At 37.9% G+C, this 22,996-nt stretch overlaps 1 protein-coding gene across 11 annotated transcripts in view; it reads left to right on the top strand.

Annotated features, from left to right (window-relative positions):
- Positions 1 to 22,996, top strand: part of atp2b3b (ATPase plasma membrane Ca2+ transporting 3b) — a 577,105-nt gene that overhangs the window by 345,688 nt on the left and 208,421 nt on the right. For 6 of the 11 annotated variants that reach the window (XM_039774297.1, XM_039774300.1, XM_039774299.1 and 3 more), the window contains exon 6: positions 10,560 to 10,685. In XM_039774297.1, the coding sequence (XP_039630231.1) occupies positions 10,560 to 10,685 (126 nt within the window). Of the gene's footprint in view, positions 1 to 10,559; positions 10,686 to 20,397; positions 20,500 to 22,996 lie in introns of all 11 variants that reach the window. The other 5 variants (XM_039774295.1, XM_039774293.1, XM_039774294.1 and 2 more) reach the window with 1 other exon arrangement.

Genomic DNA, 22,996 nt, shown 5'->3' with positions numbered 1-22,996 from the left:
TGAACAAGGGGATGGTTAAAAGTGAAAACAGTGCTTTTATTAAAACAGTCAACAAAATAAACAGTGTTCATAAATAGTGCAGTCCATTCAAAAGTTCAGTAAATAAATAATCCATAAAAAGAACACATGGAGGTTAAAACAATTGGAAAAAAAAAACAATCCTTTAAAACCAGAGGTTAAAATCTTCTCTAGGAAGCAGTCTTAAAAACAACAAATAATCCGGTGCATCGTTTATTAGCGTTTCTGTTAGCGTCTCACCTGCTTATCCCGTTTGGGCTTGGCAGCAGGCAAGACGCTCTCTGCAGCTGCCCTCCTACAACACACGCGAGACTGGAGACCTCCCGATCCCTGGCTCCGGTATGGCACTCATCCCAGTCCCCGAGACTTGATGTCCACCAATGACCAGGACGCACACACTGGGGACTCCACCACCAAGCCTCCCGACTTCCGCTGCCTTTCCGCGGCCTTCTGCGGCTCGTCTTTCACCTGGTCACTCCCGCTACATGGTCGCTCAGCGGGAGCAACCTCAACTCAAACACCTGGGTGTCGGCCTAACACCCAGCTTCCTTGCAGCTGCCCTCGATCGCGCGCTCACCACACGCACGCACCGCCTGCTTCCTTGCTCCCTGTAACCTCCGTCCTCTTTCCTTTCCTTTTTCTCTCCGATCGTCTTTTTTTTCACCTCTTTTCATCCTCTCTCCATTTTTTTACACCCCTCCACAACCGACTCGCGCTTCTTTTAAAAACGTGAGGGGCCATCACAGCTGTAGCATTAGCCACGGGAGCAATCACGAATGTGGGAAGTTCCTCACCTGTGCACACGGTGAGAATCGCCCACATCGCTGACTGCCCCGCGGCTCGCTACAACATCGCCCCCCCTCACGAAGCCGCCTCGGGTGCGGTGATTATTTAAAATGAATGGCCTTTGCTCAACGAGCTGTGGATCCATAACACCACACGCTCCTTCATCTTTGGCCTGGGTACACTGCAAGTGGGGGCTGGACGGAGGCTCGGGGGGTTATTCCGCAGTGTAGTGTCCCTTGGGCGGCTCCCGGTTTTACGGCCCACCTATACAAAATAAATACTTAAAATTCCCCATACAAAACCTTTTTAAAATAATAACCCTACCATAAAATCAAACAGGTAAGCCATGGATTTCACTTCCTTACTGTAAACACACAGTTCAACATTGCTGTCCTCACACACCTGCCTTGATACTGCTTCTGGGTGAATTTATACAGGTGGATGACTTAATCTCTTAAAGAGACACTCACACTATTTAGGCCATCCATCTTCATTAAACCATACATTCTTTCCCCCTTTAATTGATCATTGTCCCAATGATCCTATCACTTCTATTAAATGCCCTATCTAAATACAGTGTAGCGGTACTTGACAAAAGAGAATTACAATTCCCCTATCCTCCCCAACCAGGAAGGCAACTATTCTTCCCATTTCATCCCCCGATTACATATAGATTTTGGCAGATGATAGGGATTGGAATGTTTTCTTGCTGTTTCCTGGACTGACCTCCTCAAATTGGGCAGCAACTACTCCACTCTTTCGGGTGCCATAGTAACATCTACCTGCCTTTCCATAGGAGCTTCCAATTCTTCCTCAGATATTGTACTATTCTCCCATGGTTGACATTCTCTATACTCTTCATTGGAAGTAGATGTTGCCAATTAAACTTCCTGTGCTTCTGGTCCCAGATTCTTTTCTGAACACAGCTGACCTTCAGGGCAGAGTCGCAATTCAGAACGGTTCACATTATGAGGAGGCTTGGACCCATCCACTGGCAAAGTCGTATACACCGACTTATTCTCAAAACATCCCAAGATTCTATATGGCATCTCTCCCCAGATATCTTGTATCTTCTGCCTGCCTCTGAGATTAGCAACTATCCATCTACAAGACAACTGTCCTTTGAAGGGGAACCATAATACTGTCTCCTCCGAGCTACTTGGATCTCTAGGTTCTGATTCGTGGTCTCATATGCTAGCTTTATAGTTTCCTGATGTTGCCAAATCCATTCTCTCGTGACCACGTCTGTACCAGAGTCTAACTTGCTCCCCAGTAACCAATCTACTGGCAGCCTAGGTGAACTCTTGAACATGAGAAAAAATGGAGAATATCCTGTAGATTGATTTTCAGTCGTGTTATAAGCAAAAACCACCTCAGATAAATATATGGACCAATTCCTTTTTTTCTGAATTGGTAAGGTTTGCAAAAAATTGTGTAAAGTTCTGTTAAACCTTTCACTGTGTCCATTTTCCTGTGGGTGGTATGGTGTGGTCCTGCTCTTCTTCATACCATACAAGGCACACAGTGAAGAAACATCTTGTGCTTCAAAACATCGTCCCTGATTAGAAGGAATTCTTTCTGGGATACCATACATAAAGATCCATTCCTTTATTAAAGCACTGGCCACTGTTATTGCTCTCTGATCTCTTGTTGGCACTGCAATAGAGAACTTTGACAACACATCTGTAATAATCAAGACATTTTCAATTCCATCTTGTGACAGTTCAAGCACAGTAAAATCCATGGCGACAACTTCCAAGGGCTTACGTGCTCTCAAACTACCCACTGCAGTTTTAACCTTGGGTTGCACATCCTTTGCTATTAAACATCACTTACAGGTTTTACACCATGCTTCAATATCTTGGAACATCTTTGGCCAAAAACACTGTTCTTGTACCAACTGAAAGGTTCTCTCAATTCCAAAATGACTGTGGTTGTTATGCAATTGGATAAGTATATCTTCCTGCAAACTCTTGGGCAACAATATCTGGTTTTGCAATATCAAAATCAAATAGGACCAACTGAGAAGCCTATCTTTGCTCCACTGCCCCAAACTTAGCTGTCTGCAAATAACTCAAAGGATTGTTATCTGAAAAGACTGCAAATTTCCTTCCCAAAAAATAATCTCGAATCTTTTCAGTTACTGCCCATTTCAGGACAAGAAATTCCAGCTTCATAGCACTATAATTTTGCATGTTCTTCTCTGTTGGCCACAGTCCTCTACTTGCATATGCAATTGGTCTTCTCTGACCTTCTGGTCCTGTGACAGAACTGCTCCCAACCCATGGTGACTGGCATCTATCTCTAAAACAAATGCTTCATTGAAATTTACATATGCAAACACTGGGGAAGAGATTAACTTTGCTTTCAATTCGTTAAAGCCAATTTTGCAGTCCTCATCCCACAATTTCAGCAATAGGACCTGTGAAGATGACCTAACCATTTTTCTTTTCTTACCAGCCCCTTCTGCAGCAAGGTGATGCAGAGGGGCTACAATTTGTGCAACCCATCTACAAATCTAACTTGCAAACCATAAAAAAAACGATCTCAGTTCTGCAGTATTTGTTGGGCGTCTCGAGCTAGCGACAGCTTGTATTTTCTCAGGGTCAGTTTTTGCCTCATCTTTAGAAATAACATGCCCCAAATACTTTTCTTCATTCTTAAAAAGAGAGCATTTACTAGAGTTTACTTTTAAGCCAAATTCTTTAAGGCGCCCAAATACATGGTCTAGTCTCTGTATATGTTCCTCAACCATGGCAGAAAAGACAACCACATCATCCAAGTACAGCAATAATGATTGAAATTGCTCATCCCCCAAGATCCTCTCCATCAACCATTGGAATGTGCTCAAGGCATTGAAAAGTCCAAATGGCATTCTATTAAACTCAAACAAGCCAAAAGGTGTACAAAATGCAGTTTTGGGTCTATCCTTTTCGGCAGATGCTAGCTAGACACTTGCAGGGTCTATGGTAGAAAAACCAATGAGCACCATTTAAAGCATCCAAAGATTCTTCAATCCAGGGGAGTGGTTAGGCATCCTTGCTTGTCTTTGCATTCAGCTGTCTGTAATCCACACACATTCTGAGGGAACCATCCTTCTTTCGAATCACCACAATTGGGGATGAACAAGGGGCTGAAACTCTATAACCACCTTCTGTTCTAACGACTGTCGAATATGGGGCTTAACCTCTTCATATTGATTAGGTGGAAGTCTAATGATTTCATTCACAAACAGGAACTTCATCAATAATGGGAATCTCATGCTGAATTACCTCAGTATATCCCAAATCATGGTCACTAGTGGAAAACACAGATGCATGTTTTTCCAACATCCCTTTAACCTTTTACACCTGACCCTTATCAAGCCCTGGAAAAGAGGCATTTATCACCATATCTTTAGTGCCTACCTTCTTCCACCTGTACTTGACTCACATTAACCACAGTTTTTCCCTCTTCTTCCTCCGTCCAAAAGGCTACCTCTGTTTCACAAGGGACTACTTCCGCTCCGCTCAACCTTGCTAGCCACATTTGAGGTGACAACCACACATCCTCTTTGCCCAAATTTAAAACTGGAACATACTGGTTACCATAGATGCCGTATCCAGGAGACATTGTACAGGTACCCCTTCCATTACTACAGTCACTATAGGACTCTGTCCAACTAACTGGCTCCACAATTTAGTCTGACCCTTATTCACTTGGGCTGAGCCTGGCTGACCACCTCCTATTGAATGGCTCTGAACAACATGAAGGGTTAGTTTTCCAGTACCTTGTAACTGGTAACAGTAACCTGTCGCCATATCCTGATTGTTCACTTCTTGTACTATAGCTGGCGTGTTCTTCCTGCAGTTACAGGCAAGATGCCCACTTTGCTTACATTTAAAACAAATAGGTAAACCATTTACATCATACACAGGTTGACGCCACCTCCTAGATTTATAAGGGTGTCCTATTCTCTGTTGCAATTCTGTCATCTGTGTTATAACTGTTCTTGCTTTGCTTTCACCATTTCAACTACTTCACTTAAAACAGTTTTTTCTGATTTTACTCTTACAGAATGGTAATCTAAATACTCCTTTCCAGTACAAGAAAAACTATTCCCATGAGAGCCCCTCTCCCCTTCTTCTGCCCAATGAATAGCCTCTGCTTGTATATCAAAAAAAGAAATATCTGGTTTATGATGTACGAATCATTTAAGCTCCCGGCGTAGGGCATTATCATATACATTTTCCGCAAACTGATCCCTTTGCACAGCATCTTTATCAACCACACCCCCCGGTTTACATTGGATTACCGCCTCTAACAATGACATTAACACCTACGAATATTCTTTTAATGATTCACCCTCCATTTGTCTAAAAAACATTTCTGTAACTTTGCAAAGGAATGTGATCCCCCAAAAACATTTTGCAATATTTCAAAAATTTTCCGTGGGTTATTACACTCAGCAATAGAGCAATATTTTATCTCCTCCTGTGCCTGTCCTAAATGTTCATAAACAAAATCTGCTTGTTCTAATGGGGTCATTCGATGAGCGTTCATAATATTTTCAATTTCATCCCTTCATTCATACAGTGATATAGCACTGGGACCAGATTGTCCAGAAGATTTCCCACATTTCTTCTCTTTTTGAACATAAACCACTTTCTCTTTACCAGGTTCTATGGAACCACCCTCAGCCAAACCTGACAGTCTTTCATTTTCTTGCAGCAAAGCATCCTTTTCAATTTTCTCTTTTGCCAGTCTTTCAATTAACAGCTGGAGTTGTTGCTTCAGGTCCTCCATTGCAAAACACTGCGTCTGCTGTCCAAGAGTGCTACTCGAAATCTTCAAGCACTCCCCAGATGACTCTTTAGTGCTTGTCACATTTTTTTTTTTAACTACCAACCCTGACTTGCACAAAAATTTAAATTCACCTGTATTCTTCAACAAGGCTACCAACTATGCCAAATTTCTGTAGCACATATCCGGCATTTAAAACAAATGCTCATGACCTATAGAGTCATAACTTTTATTACAAACAACAAGTATCTAGATACAATAAACCTCATCAAGGCTTGTATGAATACAAATGAACTTCATAACATGCATGAAAGCCCCACAAACCAAAAACACTAGTGAAATAATAAATAAAAAAAATCTATAAACAAACAGTGTGACAATAATACAAAGCAAGTCAATCTAACAGTACATTGTGAAAAGAGTAAAGAAAAAATGTGACAAGCCCCCTTGTATCTAAAAAAAAACAAAATAAAATTTACAATTAGTTACAACATCTTGACTCTTAGTATACAACTATACAAAATAAATGCTTAAAATTCCCCATACGAAACCCTTTAAAAATAATAAAATCCTACCATAACACCAAACAGTTAAGGCACGGATTTCACTTCCTTACTGAGAACACGCAGTTCAACGTTACTCTCCTCGCACACCTGCCTTGAGACTGCTTTCTGGATGAATTTATACAGGTGGGTGACTTAATCTCTTAAAGAGACTCTCACACTATTTAGGTCATCCATCTTTATTAATCATTCACAAGCATGGCATATATTACTTTGCAACATGAAATTGTGTTCTAAAGTCAGTCAGTCAGTCAGTCATTATCCAACCCGCTATATCCTAACACAGGGTCACGGGGGTCTGCTGGAGCCAATCCCAGCCAGCACAGGGCGCAAGGCAGGAACAAATCCCGGGCAGGGTGCCAACCCACTGCAGGTGTTCTAAAATGAAACATTTTTATAAAACTAAAAAATACCTAGTGTGCTCTTGTGCTTATAATATAGGTAAAGGACACCAGAGTGCAGCATGAAAATAAGTGACTGTCTTTTGTTACAAGTCAAGGTTAAACATAACTATTGAACAAACAGAATTGCAGAGACACAACTAGTTTAATATGTAGCCTAGAGTTTCTGTAATTTGGTGAATATTGGTCAAAACACCACCCATGATGCGCACTGCGAGCAGAGGAGTGAGCAAGAAACACAGCATTTCCATACATCAAGAAAATAGTATTAAGAATCTGTGGCAAAATGTATTATTTCCAGTTTACTTACATGTACCCAGAAACACTGAAGACATGTTGCCTTATATTGAAACCTTTGCTGCTTCAAAGTGAATGTTTTTGGTATGTTTAAAAGGCTTTTGTATTCTCGATGGACCCTGGTCCTTTAACTCTATAACAAAGCACAAGAGAAAGCTATATTATTTTTTAAAATGTATAAAAATGCTAAACTTTAAAACACAATTTAAAGTGGAAAATTAATACTGTATATACCATGGTTAAGATATAATGTTGATTTGAAAAATACTGCACTTATAAAGAAAGGTAATGGATCAACGTTTTTTGTATGGATTTTTCAAATAAAAAAGTTAACAGGAAAGTCATCATACAATTTTAATAAACACACTTCAAGTATAAATCAATATAATGTAAGATCAAACTCTTATACTCTGTTCTTATTACTTTCTGTTTACAGAGTAGCTGCAGCAGGTTGCTAATTAACTGTGTACTTCAAGTGGACTCAAATAAGCTAACAGAAGGCTTGCTCTGTGGCCCTATTGCAGAACAGCTACTAAACAAAAAAAAAAAAACAATTTGCCTTTTGGCTTCTCTTTAATACCCTTTGACCTTTTAGAAATATACTGCTCAAAAGAATTAAAGGAACACTTTTTAATCAGAGTATAGCATAAAGTCAATGAAACTTCTGGGATATTAATCTGGTCAGTTAAGTAGCAGAGGGGGTTGTTAATCAGTTTCAGCTGCTGTGGTGTTAATGAAATTAACAAGAGATGCACTAGAGGGGCAACAATGAGATGACCCCAAAACAGGAATGGTTTAACAGGTGGAGGCCACTGACATTTTTCCCTCCTCATCTTTTCTTACTGTTTCTTCACTAGTTTTGCATTTGGCTACAGTCAGTGTCACTACTGGTAGCATGAGGCGATACCTGGACCCTAAAGAGGTTGCACAGGTAGTCCAACTTCTCCAGGATGGCACATCAATACGTGTCATTGCCAGAAGGTTTGCTGTGTCTCCCTGCACAGTCTCAAGTTACTCTAGGAGAGCTGGAGAGGGCCATAGAAGGTCCATAACCCATCAGCAGGACCAGTATCTGCTCCTTTGGGCAAGGAGGAACAGGATGAGCACTGCCAGAGCCCTACAAAATGACCTCCAGCAGGCCACTGGTGTGAATGTCTCTGACCAAACAACCATAAAGACTTCATGAGGGTAACCCAAGGGCCCCATGTCCTCTAATGGGCCCTGAGCTCACTGCCCAGTAGGATGCAGCTCGATTGGCATTCGCCATAGAATACCAGAATTGGCAGATGCACCACTGGTGCCCTGTGCTTTTTACAGATGAGAGCAGGTTCACCCTGAGCACGTGACAGAAGTGAAAGGGTCTGGAGAAGCCATGGAGAACATTATGCTGCCTGTAACATCATTCAGCATGAGCACTTTGGTGGTGGGTTAATGATTGTCTGGGGAGGCATATCCATGGAGGGTCACACAGACCGCTACAGGCTTGACAAAGGCACCTTGGCTGCCATTAGGTATCAGAATGAAATCCTTGGACCCATTGTCAGACCCTATGCTGGTACAGTGGCTCCTGGTGCACGACAATTCCTGGCCTCATGTGGTGAGAGTATGCAGGCAGTTCCTGGAGGATGAAGGAATTGATACCATTGACTGGCCACCAGACTTTCCTGGCCTAAATCCAATAGAACACCTCTGCCCTGGTCCAGATCTGGTAGGAGATCCCCCACAACACCATCTGTCATCTCATTAGAAGCATGCACCGATGTTGTCAGGCATGTATACAAGAACACAGAGGCCATACAAAGTGCTGCGTACAATTTTGAGTTGCTGCAATTAAATTTTGGCAAAATGGACTAGCCTGCCACATAATTTTTTCACTCTGATTTTTGGGGCGTCTTTGAATTCAGGGCTCTGTAGGTTGATCATTTTCATTTCCATCAAACGATGTGGCATCCTTTCGTTCCTAACACATTACCCAGTCTATATCAGTATAGATATCCAGGAGGATTTCTTTTTCCCATTGAGATCTGATGTGTTTTCAAAGTGTTCCTTTAATTTTTTTGAGTAGTTTATATTACTGTAGTTTCAAAGTTGTTTTTATGTGTGGACTATTGGATGCTAAGGATCAAACATTGAATTCATACACAGACACACAATGCCATAATGCTAACTAATAAAAGTGTTTATTACATAAAGGAAAGCTTAAACTGAATAGGGTAATTTCACAGTAGAAAATGACCCAAGCCTCTGCCCTGCAGGCTTTCCCATAACTACAGGTACTATAATTTTCTGCTCACCTCAGTAAACACCTGTCTCCACTTCTCTATCATATCCCTCCTTCCAAGCAGCAAATCTCTTGTTCAGTACCGCATTCTAACCCTAGAGTATACTAAGAATTAATAATAATAATAATAATTCTTCACATTTTGCTTGTACTAAAGCAGTGCTTTTAGTACATGAAGGACTGGAGAAAATTGGTCCCATGACCCCTTCTGGGTACCTAGTGGGAAATTCTGGAACCTCAGCAGACATCAAAAATCATTACTGCCACATAGATAGAACTCCCCCCTGGTGGCGCTAAGTTTACCTGTCTCTTCCTCTCACAATCAAGATGTACTGAAAAGGAATATATTGACTGTGTTCTACAGTATGCTTATGGTACTAAACATAATGCCTTTTTGTGGTCTGGGGAACATGAACAACCATTCTGTCCTGCATATCTATTCTAGGCTTATGAATGCCCCACATTTACAGTGGTAGAATTTTCTGCTGACCACAAAAGGGCCTCTTATTCCCTCACACTTGTTTTGACAAGATCATATTCTGAAATATGTGGGAACGGTGTTTATGTCATGTGCCACACTGTTATACTCATGCAATATGTTATGCAGAGATCTGACAATAATCTGTGTTCAAAAATGTTTTTTACATTGGAAAGACATCAAACCGGTACAGCATAGTACTTCATAACAAAAGAATTAGAGTTGTTTATTTTTTATTTTTTACTGTGATTTGATCAGTTTCTAAACTCTACGTACAGATAACATAATTTCTACAAAGGTCAGATGGATATCTAAATGTGTATGAAATTGGTAATGGAAAGACTTTATACAGTGCTACCATAATCATTGGTAATAAATAAAAATATTAGTGTGTAATGTCTTAATATCTTCTCCGAACCATCCAAGAACAGTTTCTTGATGAACAATGCCTTTTCCAGCATGATAGAGCACCATGCCATAATGCCAAAGTGATAACTAAGTGGCTCAGAGATCAAAACATCGAATTCCAATCATTGATTATGCAAGAATGGGCTGCCATCAGTCAGGATTTGGCCCAGAAGTTGATTGACAGCATGGCAGGGCAAATTGCAGAGGTCTGAAAAACAAGGGCCAACAGTGCAAATATTGACTCTTTGTATAAATTAATGTAATTGTCAATAAAAACCTTTGAAACTTGTGAAATGCTTGTGATTATACTTCAGCATACCATAGAAGCATTTTACAAAAATATCTAAAAACACTGAAGCAGCAAACTTTGTGAAAAACAATACTTGTGTCATTCTCAAAACTTTAGGCCACGACTGTACTAGATGGACTAATAGACTGACAAAATGACGTGGCTAGTTAAATACAGTGTGTCTTTAGGCTACTGGGAAATAAATGATTCCCTATAAAATGTATGCTTTACCAATGATATTTGGTTAATTTTACAGGTACTCATGTCATGGAAGGCTCTGGCAGAATGCTGGTGACTGCTGTGGGTGTCAACTCCCAAACAGGAATTATCTTCACTTTACTGGGAGCTGGAGAGGGAGAGGAGGAAAAGAAAGATAAAAAAGGTAAAGGATCAAATATAAAACTAGATGAATTATTAATAATACAATATTTTGTAACTGTTTTTTTTTTCATTCTTATTACTGATACTTTAGTTTGTTAATTGTTTTTTTTATACCATTTAAGAAAAAAAAACTAGTAAATTATATCTCACCCCATGGCATTGAAACTAATGTACAATTCTAGAAATATTTTTTTTCCTTAAAACCATCCCTGAAATGTTTTCATTAATCCCAGTTTCCAAAATTTTTTTTTCTGTTAGTTTTAATTTTGTGTATCAATAACCATAATTAGACAAAAGCAAAAAGGTTGTTAAAACATGTAACAAAAAAAGAAACTCCCTTCAGGGAAAAGATGGATTCTTACAAAATATAGTTAGTGGGTCTTTTATCATGAATCCAATGAAGTATAGCACCAACATAACAAACATTGACTTGCTTTTCTTGAAATTAGGCTTATCCTCGTAGATGATTTGCACCCTGAAAATCATATAAAATTGACTATAACTGTATATGTATCTCAGCCAAACTCTCTAGTTACTGGAAAAGACATGAAAGGTATCTGAAAGTTATCTATAGCTCTTACTGACAAATATTGGAATTATCAGAAGATTGCAGTGCTACTACAAAGTATAATACTTCTTAGTGTCTATAGGGGTAGACTAAAGTATAATACTTCTTACTGTCTATAAGGGTAAACTATGAAGAATTATATCACTAAACCTTTAAATCGTAAGTCATGTTATTGTGCTTTCACATTTTTATTTTTAACATACCTTTCATCCTACTTCATAAGCCCATGCCATTTGTTGAGGTAAGCTTTAGAGGGGTATACCTACATACCATATATGTTTGAAACCACACCATTATGCTAGTAAACCAGAAAGTGTTGGCACTTTAGTAAAAATAACCAACTATTCACAATTTTGTATTGAGATTAAGTTAAAGTCATTAAGTAAAAGTAAAAAATAAGACAAAAAAATGAAACACATTTAAGTAAAATAAATAATGCAAAGGTCTATAAATAAGAGATACCCAAACCTGATGTATCCCTTTCAAAACTGTAAATTCAGAAATTGAACTGCTGCTTTGTTGAATATCTATAAATATTAAACCTTACATAGCATTGTTTCAGATGGTAGTGGTACTTTTAGTAATTACTGGATAATGGTGGTCCATTTCTGAATTACTTCTAATCTGGGAATGTGAATGTACATTTTATGTGAATCATTAAACTCTGTGTTTCATGCTGCCTTTCTGTTCTCATGTTTCTAATATCTTCCCATTATATCTAGCAATAACATTGCTAATCCAATAGCACTTTGTACATTCAGAACTACTAATACGGTATAAAAGGCCTTGAGATAGGGATGAAGTACACTTAGAAACAATCTTACCTTTTGGAGTCAGCATTCTATTGGGTACTACTGTCTAAGATGGAAAATACTGAAAATGATCTCCCTTCCTCTTTTGTACGAACTGCAATTAGTAAAACCCTTAAAGTGCAATTCAAAATTTTCGTGAGAAACAATGATCTTCAAGTTTTTATTTTACTATTAGTAGGCTACATCAACAAGTTGATTTTGAAAAAAGTGTTTAATGTCTCCATGAATATCTCAAACTCATTTATGTTAAACTTTTATGGCAACCAATGTATTAAGTAGAACCCATTTTTACTGTTAAAAGCAACATTGTGCTTAATTAGACTAAGACTGCAAATTGCTGTCACAATGGTCAATTCTCAGATATTTATTCACTCTGTACATTTTTCTGTTAAGATTCTCAATAATTACCTGCTATTATTGTCTGGATAAAAGGAAAAAAATGAATTGCAAATAATAAGCTTGTTGACACTAGAGTAACTAATATTTCCCATGTGTACTAGGAATAAGTTTAAAATATTGATGAATGGTGTCAAACTGAATTCTCAATACTACAGGGTGGTCCAGATCTAATTATGTAATTTTCATTATGCTATAACTTATTAACTTTATTACATAGAGAATTCACAAAAAATATTTTTGTTGCCGATAGATGGCAGCACCTGCCCTGCATTCCAAAATGGCTGGGAGATGTTGTCATTCAAACAGCAATTCTTTTGTCTTGTATTTTTTTCCTGCATTGCATTAAAAGTGGCATAATTAGATCTGGATCACCCTATATATTTAAAAATTGGATTTATGCAGCATGTCTGAAACCCTTTTGTCATGCAGTCAAAGGAAGACCAAGTTTTTTGAAAGGCTATGCACTTGCTGCTCAGCACATCATTTTGTGCAAAAGAATGTGGACAAGCCTCATATTCCCCCATTCAACACCCACTTTCAGTTGTTCTGTCTTACATATACTTTACTGCATGAACTTTTCTTCATTTTATCAATATAAATTGTCTTCAAACAAGTAACCTCATTTCCACATGTTTGTCAAGGAGTGTTTTTGAAATTAAGTGAAGAATGTGCTTGTCAAATGTAGATACATTGAGTGAATTCATTAAAGTAAGCATGGCACCACAATGCAAACACAAGGTTATGCTAAGGTTAAGGTTATGACCATTTCCCAATACTCTTTGGTTCAACGCCTGTTCCAGTAACTCAAAATGTGTAGTTATCTTGGTTCCCATGCAAGCATTTCTCCAAATACTCAATTTAATTGCTGATATAACACAATAAATTATTTGCCAGATCTAAACTGTCTGAATATGATGAGTGGTTGTCTGTCCAGGATTTGCTTCTAACTTGTGACTGATTACTTCCGAATATATTTCCCTAATCTTTGACTTATGATTTACTGGAAAACTAAATAGTGCCAGGACTGGAGACTCAACTGGATAGGCTTGTTTGAATTTGAACAGATGGAGCCATAAGATTTTTTAATTTTTGGTACTACAATGCTTTGATTATTTTAGTTGCTCTTTCTAATAAATATGCCAGTGGGATGAAAATACAGAATAGTGTGATATCAGCATTTCCACAAGTGTATGATCTTTAACTGTCACTATGTGGGCAAAACTTGGCCAATGAGCCCTGTTGGTAAAATGCTAAAACCAAAAAATGCAGCAACAGTGGTCCCCTTGGACTAAGTCCAGCAACCATGGGATAAGCGAAAACACTTGTAGGTAGCTAAAGCGTCGACCAAAATGTGGGGTGTGCACATTACAACAGTAAAAATGTTGGATTAACTAGCGTAAAAGAAATTAAGTAATTGAACAGGAAACTAGTCATTTGTGATTTTTTACTTTTGTCTGCCTTGTAAATGTTGTCATTGCCTGTATTCTGTCATTTTCAAGTAAAATGTATGCAGTCTATAAGCCCCTGTTGCAGTTATACTCATTTTCTGTCCAAAAAGCTGACAACAATAACAACAACAACAACAACAAGCACCTTTATTTATATAGCACATTTTCATGCAAATAATGTAGCTCAAAGTGCTTTACATGATGAAGAAAGAAAAAAAAAGACAAAGTAAGAATTAAAATAAGAGAACACTAATTAACATAGAATAAAAGTAAGGACCGATGGCCAGGGAGGACAGGAAAAAAAAAATCTGCAGGGGTTCCTGGCCATGAGACCGCCCAGCCCCCTCTAGGTATTTTACCTAACATAAATGACCTCAATCAGTCCTCATTGTATTCAGGGTTCTCATGGAAGGACTTGATGATGACGGTCACATGGACTTCTGGCCTTAAATTCATCAATGTAGGACATCACAGTACTTTGATTAGGTGGTGGTGGCGTAGATCGCCACAACAGAAAACCGGAAAAACAACAGAAAAGAGAGTAGGGTTTAGTACGGATTTTGGAACCACCATGAATAGTATTGATAATTAATTGAATATACAGAGCATCAGGATTAAACTAAAATGAAGTTATGGGAAAGCCATGTTAAAGTAATGTGTTTTTAGCAGTTTTTTAAAGTGCTTCACTGTATTAGCCTGGTGAATTCCTATTGGCAGGCTATTCCAGATTTTAGGTGTATAACAGCAGAGGGCCGACTCATCACTTCTTTTAAGTTTAGCTCTTGGAATTCTAAGCAATCATTTGAAGATCTAAGGTTACGATTTGGAATATAAGTTGTTAGACATTCTGAAATACAGTGCATCCGGAAAGTATTCACAGTGCATCACTTTTTCCACATTTTGTTATGTTACAGCCTTATTCCAAAATGGATTAAACTCATTTTTTTCCTCAGAATTCTACACACAACACCCCATAATGACAACATGAAAAAAGTTTACTTGAGGTTTTGCAAATTTATTAAAAATAAAAAAACTGAGAAATCATATGTACATAAGTATTCACAGCCTTTGCCATGAAGCTCCAAACTGAGCTCAGGTGCATCCTGTTTCCCCTGATCATCCTTGAGATGTTTCTGCAGCTTAATTGGAGTCCACCTGTGGTAAATTCAGTTGATTGGACATGATTTGGAAAGGCACACACCTGTCTATATAAGGTCCCACAGTTGACAGTTCATGTCAGAGCACAAACCAAGCATGAAGTCAAAGGAATTTTCTGTAGACCTCTGAGACAGGATTGTCTCGAGGCACAAATCTGGGGAAGGTTACAGAAAAATTTCTGCTGCTTTGAAAGTCCCAATGAGCACAGTGGCCTCCATCATCCGTAAGAGGAAGAAGTTCGAAACCACCAGGACTCTTCCTAGAGCTGGCCGGCCATCTAAACTGAGTGATCGGGGGAGAAGGGCCTTAGTCAGGGAGGTGACCAAAAACCCGATGCTCCAGAGGTCATCTGTGGAGAGAGGAGAACCTTCCAGAAGTACAACCAACTCTGCAGCAATCCACCGATCAGGCCTGTATGGTAGAGTGGCCAGACGGAAGCCACTCCTTAGTAAAAGGCACATGGCAGCCCGCCCTGAGTTTGCCAAAAGGCACCTGAAGGACTCTCAGACCATGACAAACAAAATTCTCTGGTCTGATGAGACAAACATTGATCTCTTTGGTGTGAATGCCAGGCATCACGTTTGGAAGAAACCAGGCACCGGTCATCACCAGGCCAATACTATCCCTACAGTGAAGCATGGTGGTGGCAGCATCATGCTGTGGGATGTTTTTCAGTGGCAGGAACTGGGAGACTAGTCAGGATATCAAGATCTGAGGCTGTAATTGTTGCCAAAGGTGCATCGACAAAGTATTGAGCTAAGGCTGTGAATACTTATGCATATGTGATTTCTCTGTTTTTTTTATTTTTAATAAATTTGCAAAAATCTCAAGTAAACTTTTTTCACATTGTCATTTTGGGGTGTTGTGTGTAGAATTCTGAGGAAAAAAATGAATTTAATCCATTTTGGAATAAGGCTGTAACATAACAAAATGTGGAAAAAGTGATGCGCTGTGAATACTTTCCGGATGCACTGTATAAGATGGAGCGGGATTATTTAAAGCTTTGTAAACCATAAGAAGTATTTTAAAGTCAATTCTGAATAACACAGGTAACCAGCGTAGTAACATCAAAACTGGAGAAATGTGCTCGGCTTTTCTTTTCCTAGTTAGGATTCTAGCAGCTGCATTCTGCACTAATTGCAATCGATTGATGTATTTTTTGGGTAGTCCTGAGGAGTGCATTACGGTAATCTAGCCGACTGAAAATAAAAGCGTGAACTAATTTCTCAGCATCTTGCAATGTTATAAGAGGTCCTGAAAGAAGTATGTAGTATGGTAACACTAGCAGTAAGCTCAATCAACATGTCTCAATCCATGCAAACAGTTTCTAAATTTTAAAAGAACATGTTAGAATTAAAGCGAAAAGCAATTTCAGTGGATAGTTCAAAGCAAACCTCACATTTTGGCTTTCTACTGAATTCTGAGCAGTTCACATAATTTGTTTCACCACTGAACTCATGATAGCAAATGCATAAGACACAGGCAGGATTATTCCAAGAAACCTTTTCTTATTTCATGTGCTTGTGGTGAAAAAGCAGAAAATGTTCCTAGAAAACATTAAACACTTACTATAATAATGTTATTTACTTACATTTAATGACTATATTGGAGGTATCTTTTGATGCAATATTTCAGTAATTTCTCAATTTTCTCAACTAGTAACATTACAAGATTTTTTTTTAAAGATGTCTATTAATAATCACAAGCTTTTTTCAAGCTCCGTTCAGTTGGTTGTGTCATGTGCTGTGCTATCAGTAATAAAATAAGATATTTTACTTTTCATTCCATTATTTTAAAAGAAGTCTCTTGTTATCATTAGCAGAACTGAAAATAGATTTAAGAGCTGTAGTGGCCAGTTGAAAAGAAAACAATATATGTAAATTTGCTACTTTAGCAAGCTTTTCCACTTTGACATGGTTGTGGGAAGACAAATACTGTCCTGACCAATAGGAATTAGCCATTCAAAAGGCTAGATTATACTTAGGCCAAATATACTCACATGCTAGAGCTCTCTATTCTGTTAACAAAAGGACTTCAAACAAAAATTTCCAGTTACTGCATTCCTCCAGGTGCTTAAGAGTCCCATTTCTTGTACTGCTTACTTGTTAAGCTTGAGAAAAGTCAAGCAAAATGACACCTATTATTGACTAACTAAAAAGATTACAATATGCAAGCTTTTGAGGCAACTAAGGTCCCTTCTTCAGGCAAGATGTAATTGTTAAGCTTGAAAAACTCTCAAGTAAGTGAAGTGTATGAGTACTGCATCAAAAAATGTAAGTGTGGGGGCTTTTCCACAAAAAAGGAAAGGGTAACTATAGACTTGATAGTTGAAAGATGTTGCCCTTTAATAGATTTCTTTATACAAAAGGGACTCTGTCTGTCTGTCGGCTTACATGAAACAACTCTGTTCCCAGTGAACTGATTGTTTAAATTTGGTATGCTTATTCTTCAAGGCAATTTACCACGCAAGTTCAATTTTTATTTAGGTACCTTGAATAGAGCATGTTGTACAAATTATTGAAATTTTAAAAACTCCTTGTTAAAAAACATTGGTGAATTTTCAGAACTATCAATCATAAAATGGAGAAACATTCTGTACAATGTCAGTTATGTACTAGTTCAAATTTACCTTAAGACAAGTTACTTCAACTTGTATTTTTCCCATATTTTCCTTTTACTTGTTTAATAGCCGCTTCTGACAGTAAAACAGATCCCAATACAAGTTAGCGAAATTCCCACAGACGCATGTACTGCAGCAGCTGATGCCTGATGCTGGCTGTAAAAGCTGTGGCAGAGGTTTAAGCAAACCTCTGTCACACAAGCTCACATAATTAGCTGCTTAAGGTAAGTTAACTATAAAAGAAACAAAAGAAAAAAGTAACTTATCTTGAAATTAATAGAAGAGGGAAGGTTTTATGTTAGCGTTGCTCCATATGATTAGACTAAATAAACACATACAAATATTTTGATACCTATACAAAAATCACAAGGCTATGTTACCTGTCCATTATAATGATTCATTATTTTTCTGACACTGTAATATATTGCCACAATGACCAGATATCCATCATTATCTGTTGTAGTCATCAGTTTTAGGTGGAGTCTTCAACATGGATTTTCACTCTCCATCGGAAGTTCTTTCAAAACATTTATATTTAAGAATTTTGAACTATAATTAGTCATAAACCATACACAGCCAATGACTAACAATAGTACAAAAACAATTTTGACATCAACACAAACCTATTAAGGCTCCTTTTAAATTATATCTTTTAAAGCACTTTTCATAAACACATTTTATGAACTACAGTATACTAATACATGTAATTGCATTCTGTTATATATATTATTTTTAAAATGACCCATTGTTACAAGTATATAATAAACAAAATGTGATGATTGTTAAATAAACTAAATTAAAATGCACCAGCTTTCAAGGCAAATAACAAAAGTCCCTCAATGCACCTTAAAGTTATACATGAATACATTTTCTAACTTGTCAGATTTTAACTTGTAGAAAAAAATATTTTAATAGGTTTAAGCCATTTGCCCTGTTATGCAATGGTGTTCAAGGAATCTTACCACAGGTGACCTTGTAACTAATAAAAGTGTGTGAATATTTGTTTGTTTTTTGATAGCTTATATAAAATGCACTGTGTTTTTGCACTTCTGTCTACAGGAGATTCTAAAAATTTAAAATATTGTCAAACTAAATATGTTCAGGTCATCCTTTTATTTTCTTATTGTTGGGTATGCACTGTGGAAAATAATTTGCAGTAATTTTTACATGAGTACATTATAATATATTTTTTATTGTCTATATACTGTATCATGTTATAGTTATTTTATACAGAAAATGTCACATTAGAAACAAAGTAAACTAGCAGGAGAATAATTGTTTACATTGTCATGGTTTGTGACAATAGGGCTTAACCCACTCTCATTAATAATCACTCACTCCTTTACAACAATTCCCTCACTAGCCTTTGCCCATTCAGATTCTGTATCCCATGTTCTTCTGGAACTCAAATGTGATAGCACCAAAGCTTCAGAATATTATTCATTTCAGTATGGGTGTCAGTTCTGAAGTACTGGCTAATGCATTGAAGGGAAAAAAGCTGCCTATATTGAAATTACATTTAACACTGAAACAAGAATCACTGACACATTTTGGACCACTTTTTTTCTTTTTATTTTGATGTAGTTGCAGTTTAAAAAATAACATAACAACAACGGGGGTCTGACACTCTCTTTAAATAAATGTGAACTGGTGCATTTTTGATTACACATGTAAATAAACAGTTGACTGTGAAGGTAAAATATAAATATTTAGTGAAATGTAATTATTTAAGCGTTTTTTATGAAACATGTTTTTCAAAATGAGGAGGTTACTTAGCAGCACTGGTATTCAAAATCTAACCTTCTACATTTCTTATGTATTATGTGGAGTCTCTTACATGCCACTCCAAGGCAATAAAATGATAAGTTAATAACTGAACAAATCATATATCATTGTTGACATTTGTACGTGTGTGTGTGATTTCAGTTTAGACATGTGAGTGATAAGTATGTGTTTATGTGGACAAGAGCTATAGTAACAATAATGGAAGCACATGCATCAGACTTCTGTGATGGGAAACAAGATAAATTGAAAGGTCTGAGTCAGGATGGAAAGAATAAACAAATAACAGTGAAGGGTTAGATTGCCTAATTTTTTTCGAATTTTTTTTTTTTTTTTAAATCAGGGTTTCTCTCTTTGATCGAAAGATAGGTTCTTATGAAATTAAGCATTCCATTTTTCTTTTTTTTTTTGCGCCATACTTTCTTATTTGGCTTCTAATAGCTGAGGCACCCAAGGATGTTGTGTTTGTCTTTCCACTGTTAATTTACTCATTGTTCTTTTCTTTTCTTTTTCTTTGACTTTTCAACTCTGTTCTTCCTCAATACTCCTGCTGTCCCTGCTCCTTTGCTGACCACCTACCTTTTTTTGCACTTATATTGTTTAATTTTCATCCTTTCATTTCCAACTCCCTATGTGGGAGGCTGATCTCTTTCATATATTACCCCATAATCTTTTAACTCCCATTGTGTTTTTGTTGATCCAATGCAATTGCTCTCTCCCACTTTTTATGTTTAACCCATTATCTCCATAATCTCTTATCTTCATTATTAACTGCAATACTCCATTAAATCCCTTACCCAATCTAATCTCTGATTCATTCTAATTTCTTTGTCACCCCAACACTTTGAATACCTTACCCTGACATGTACCAATCTAATGCTAACCCCATCCTACTCCCAATCCCACTCCATTTTAATCCTGCACAGCTGGTGCTCCTGCCAACAACTCAATGCCTGCTCCAGCCACTGCCAACTCCACGGTACCCCCTGGTGCTTCTTCACGCGATATTCAATCTAGCATCATTAACGGTATGTCAAACTGTCAATGCCCACTTCCCCTTTTGTACGAAGCTCAATGCAACTGTTGTAATTATTATGCCCTATACATGCATAACAGCAGCTGAATGCAGAGCTGCATTCTTCATCAGCATCTTTTATAGTGTGAAGACTACAAACATAAAGCAAAGAGATATGTGCACGATTTCCTCAAGTGGTCACCAAAACCAAGAAAGGGTCTGTTTTGTTTACTTGCAAAATGTATATAGATAAATCGAGATACAGCAGATGCAAAATAGAAGGGTAACTATAATAAATATTTAATGTTCTGTTACAACAAGGGTTACTACAGATAATTTTATTTGTCAAAAAGTCATGTAAGAACAGTTTTATCCTTTCAGCTGATTTTGAGTTCCCTTCAAAGAACATCCATTTGTGCTGTTGAAAGAAATACAAAGCTACAAAACAAAAACTATAGCTAACTATAGTCTCATCCTGCATGTTCTAAATTTATATGAAACTTGTATAATTTTTTCTCCTTATTAAACATGTCTCACCACTGTTAAAATAATATCATACATTTTTTTAAACATCTTTATTAATAAAAAAAAAAATCAGTCCATGACATAAGAAATTACAGTGGTGATTACATCAAATCAGATGAAATTACATCTTTTCCTGCGACTAGGGAATTTGAAGGATGTATAGATGGATGTTTCTTTAATGAATAATGTACTGTATTCTGAAAATGAAAAATAATTTTGGTTCTATTTTATAATGCAATACAAATGTCTGTTTTCTATTAATGATCTTGCATGGTTTAGTAGCAAGGACCCAAACCACACAGCCTGTAATTAGCAAGACACAATGCCTTCCTAAATTGGCCAGCAGTTTTTTTCGGTGCACAATTTAGAGTAAACCAAAAGGTATGTTCTAGAACATGGGAGATATATGAAGTCCCTGTAAATTGTTCATGGAGACACCACATCAGTTAATTGAATGTAGAGCTTTAAGGGCTGGCAACTGCCAAAGAAATCATAACAGCTATAGAGAAAGTGCATAAGTAGGCAGCATAATTTACTTGGAATAAATAAGTAAGTAAGTAAGTAAGTAAGGAAATAAGCTACTGAGTCAATGTGAAACACAGGGACCAAATACAAAATTTTCCATACAAAGGATAAAACTTGCCAATACTTAATTTTTCAGCAAAAAATATCTTTAGACGATTTATAAGATAGATAGATATAGATAGATAGATAGATAGATAGATAGATAGATAGATAGATATAGATAGATAGATACTTTATTAATCCCAAGGGGAAATTCACATAATCCAACAGCAGTATACGGATACAAAAAACAATATTAAATTAAAGAGTAATAAAAATGCATGTAAAAGCAGACAATAACTTTGAATAATGTTAGAATTTACTCCCCCGGGTGGAATTGAAGAGTCGCATAGTATGGGGGAGGAACGATCTCCTCAGTCTGTCAGTGGAGCAAGACAGTGACAGCAGTCTGTCTCTGAAGCTACTCCTCTGCCTGGAGATGACACTGTTCAGTGGATGCAGTGAATTCTCCATGATTGACAGGAGTTTGCTTAGCGCCCATCGCTTTGCCACAGATGTCAAACTGTCCAGTTTCATTCCTACAATAGAGCCTACACCACCGTGTAGAGGAGGGCATTCACCACAACTGTCTGGTAGAACATCTGCAGCATCTTATTGCAGATGTTGAAGGACGCCAGCCTTCTAAGGAAGTATAGTCAGCTCTGACCTTTCTTACACAGAGCATCAGTATTGATTGACAGTCCAGTCCATTTTGTCATCCAGCTGCACTTCCAGGTATTTATAGGTCTGTTCTCTCTGCACACAGTCTCCTCTGATGATCACGGGGTACATGGGAGGCCTGGGCCTCCTAAAATCCACCACCAGTTCCTTGGTCTTGCTGGTGTTCAGGTGTAAGTGGTTTGAGTCGCACCATTTAACAAAGTCTTTGATTAGCTTCCTATACTCCCCCTTCTACCCACTCCTGATGCAGCCTACAATAGCAGTGTCGTCAGCTAACTTTTGCATGTGGCAGGACTCCAAATCGTATTGGAAGTCTGATGTATATAGGCTGAACAGGACCAGAGAAAGTACAGTCCCCTGCTGTGCTCCTGTGTTGCTGACCACAATGTCAGAACCTGTAGTGCCCAAGACGCACATACTGAGGTCTGTCTGTAAGATAGTCCACGATACATGCCACCAGGTGTGAATCTACTCCCATCTCTGTCAGCTTTTCTCTAAGGAGCAGAGGTTGGATGGTGTTGAAGGTGCTAGAGAAGTCTAAAAATAATTCTTACAGCACCACTGCCTCTGTCCAAGTGAGCAAGGGATCAGTGTAGCATATAGTTGAGGGCATCCTCCGCTCCCACCTTCTCCTGGTATGCAAACTGCAGAGGGTCAAGGGTGTGGCGGACTTGTGGCCTCAGGTGGTGAAGCAGCAGCCGCTCCATGGTCTTCATCACATGTGACGTCAGAGCAACAGG

The sequence above is a fragment of the Polypterus senegalus genome, chromosome 13 (assembly GCF_016835505.1).
Source record: "Polypterus senegalus isolate Bchr_013 chromosome 13, ASM1683550v1, whole genome shotgun sequence".
Taxonomy (NCBI): domain Eukaryota; kingdom Metazoa; phylum Chordata; class Cladistia; order Polypteriformes; family Polypteridae; genus Polypterus; species Polypterus senegalus.
This window is presented reverse-complemented; position numbering and strand designations above follow the sequence as displayed.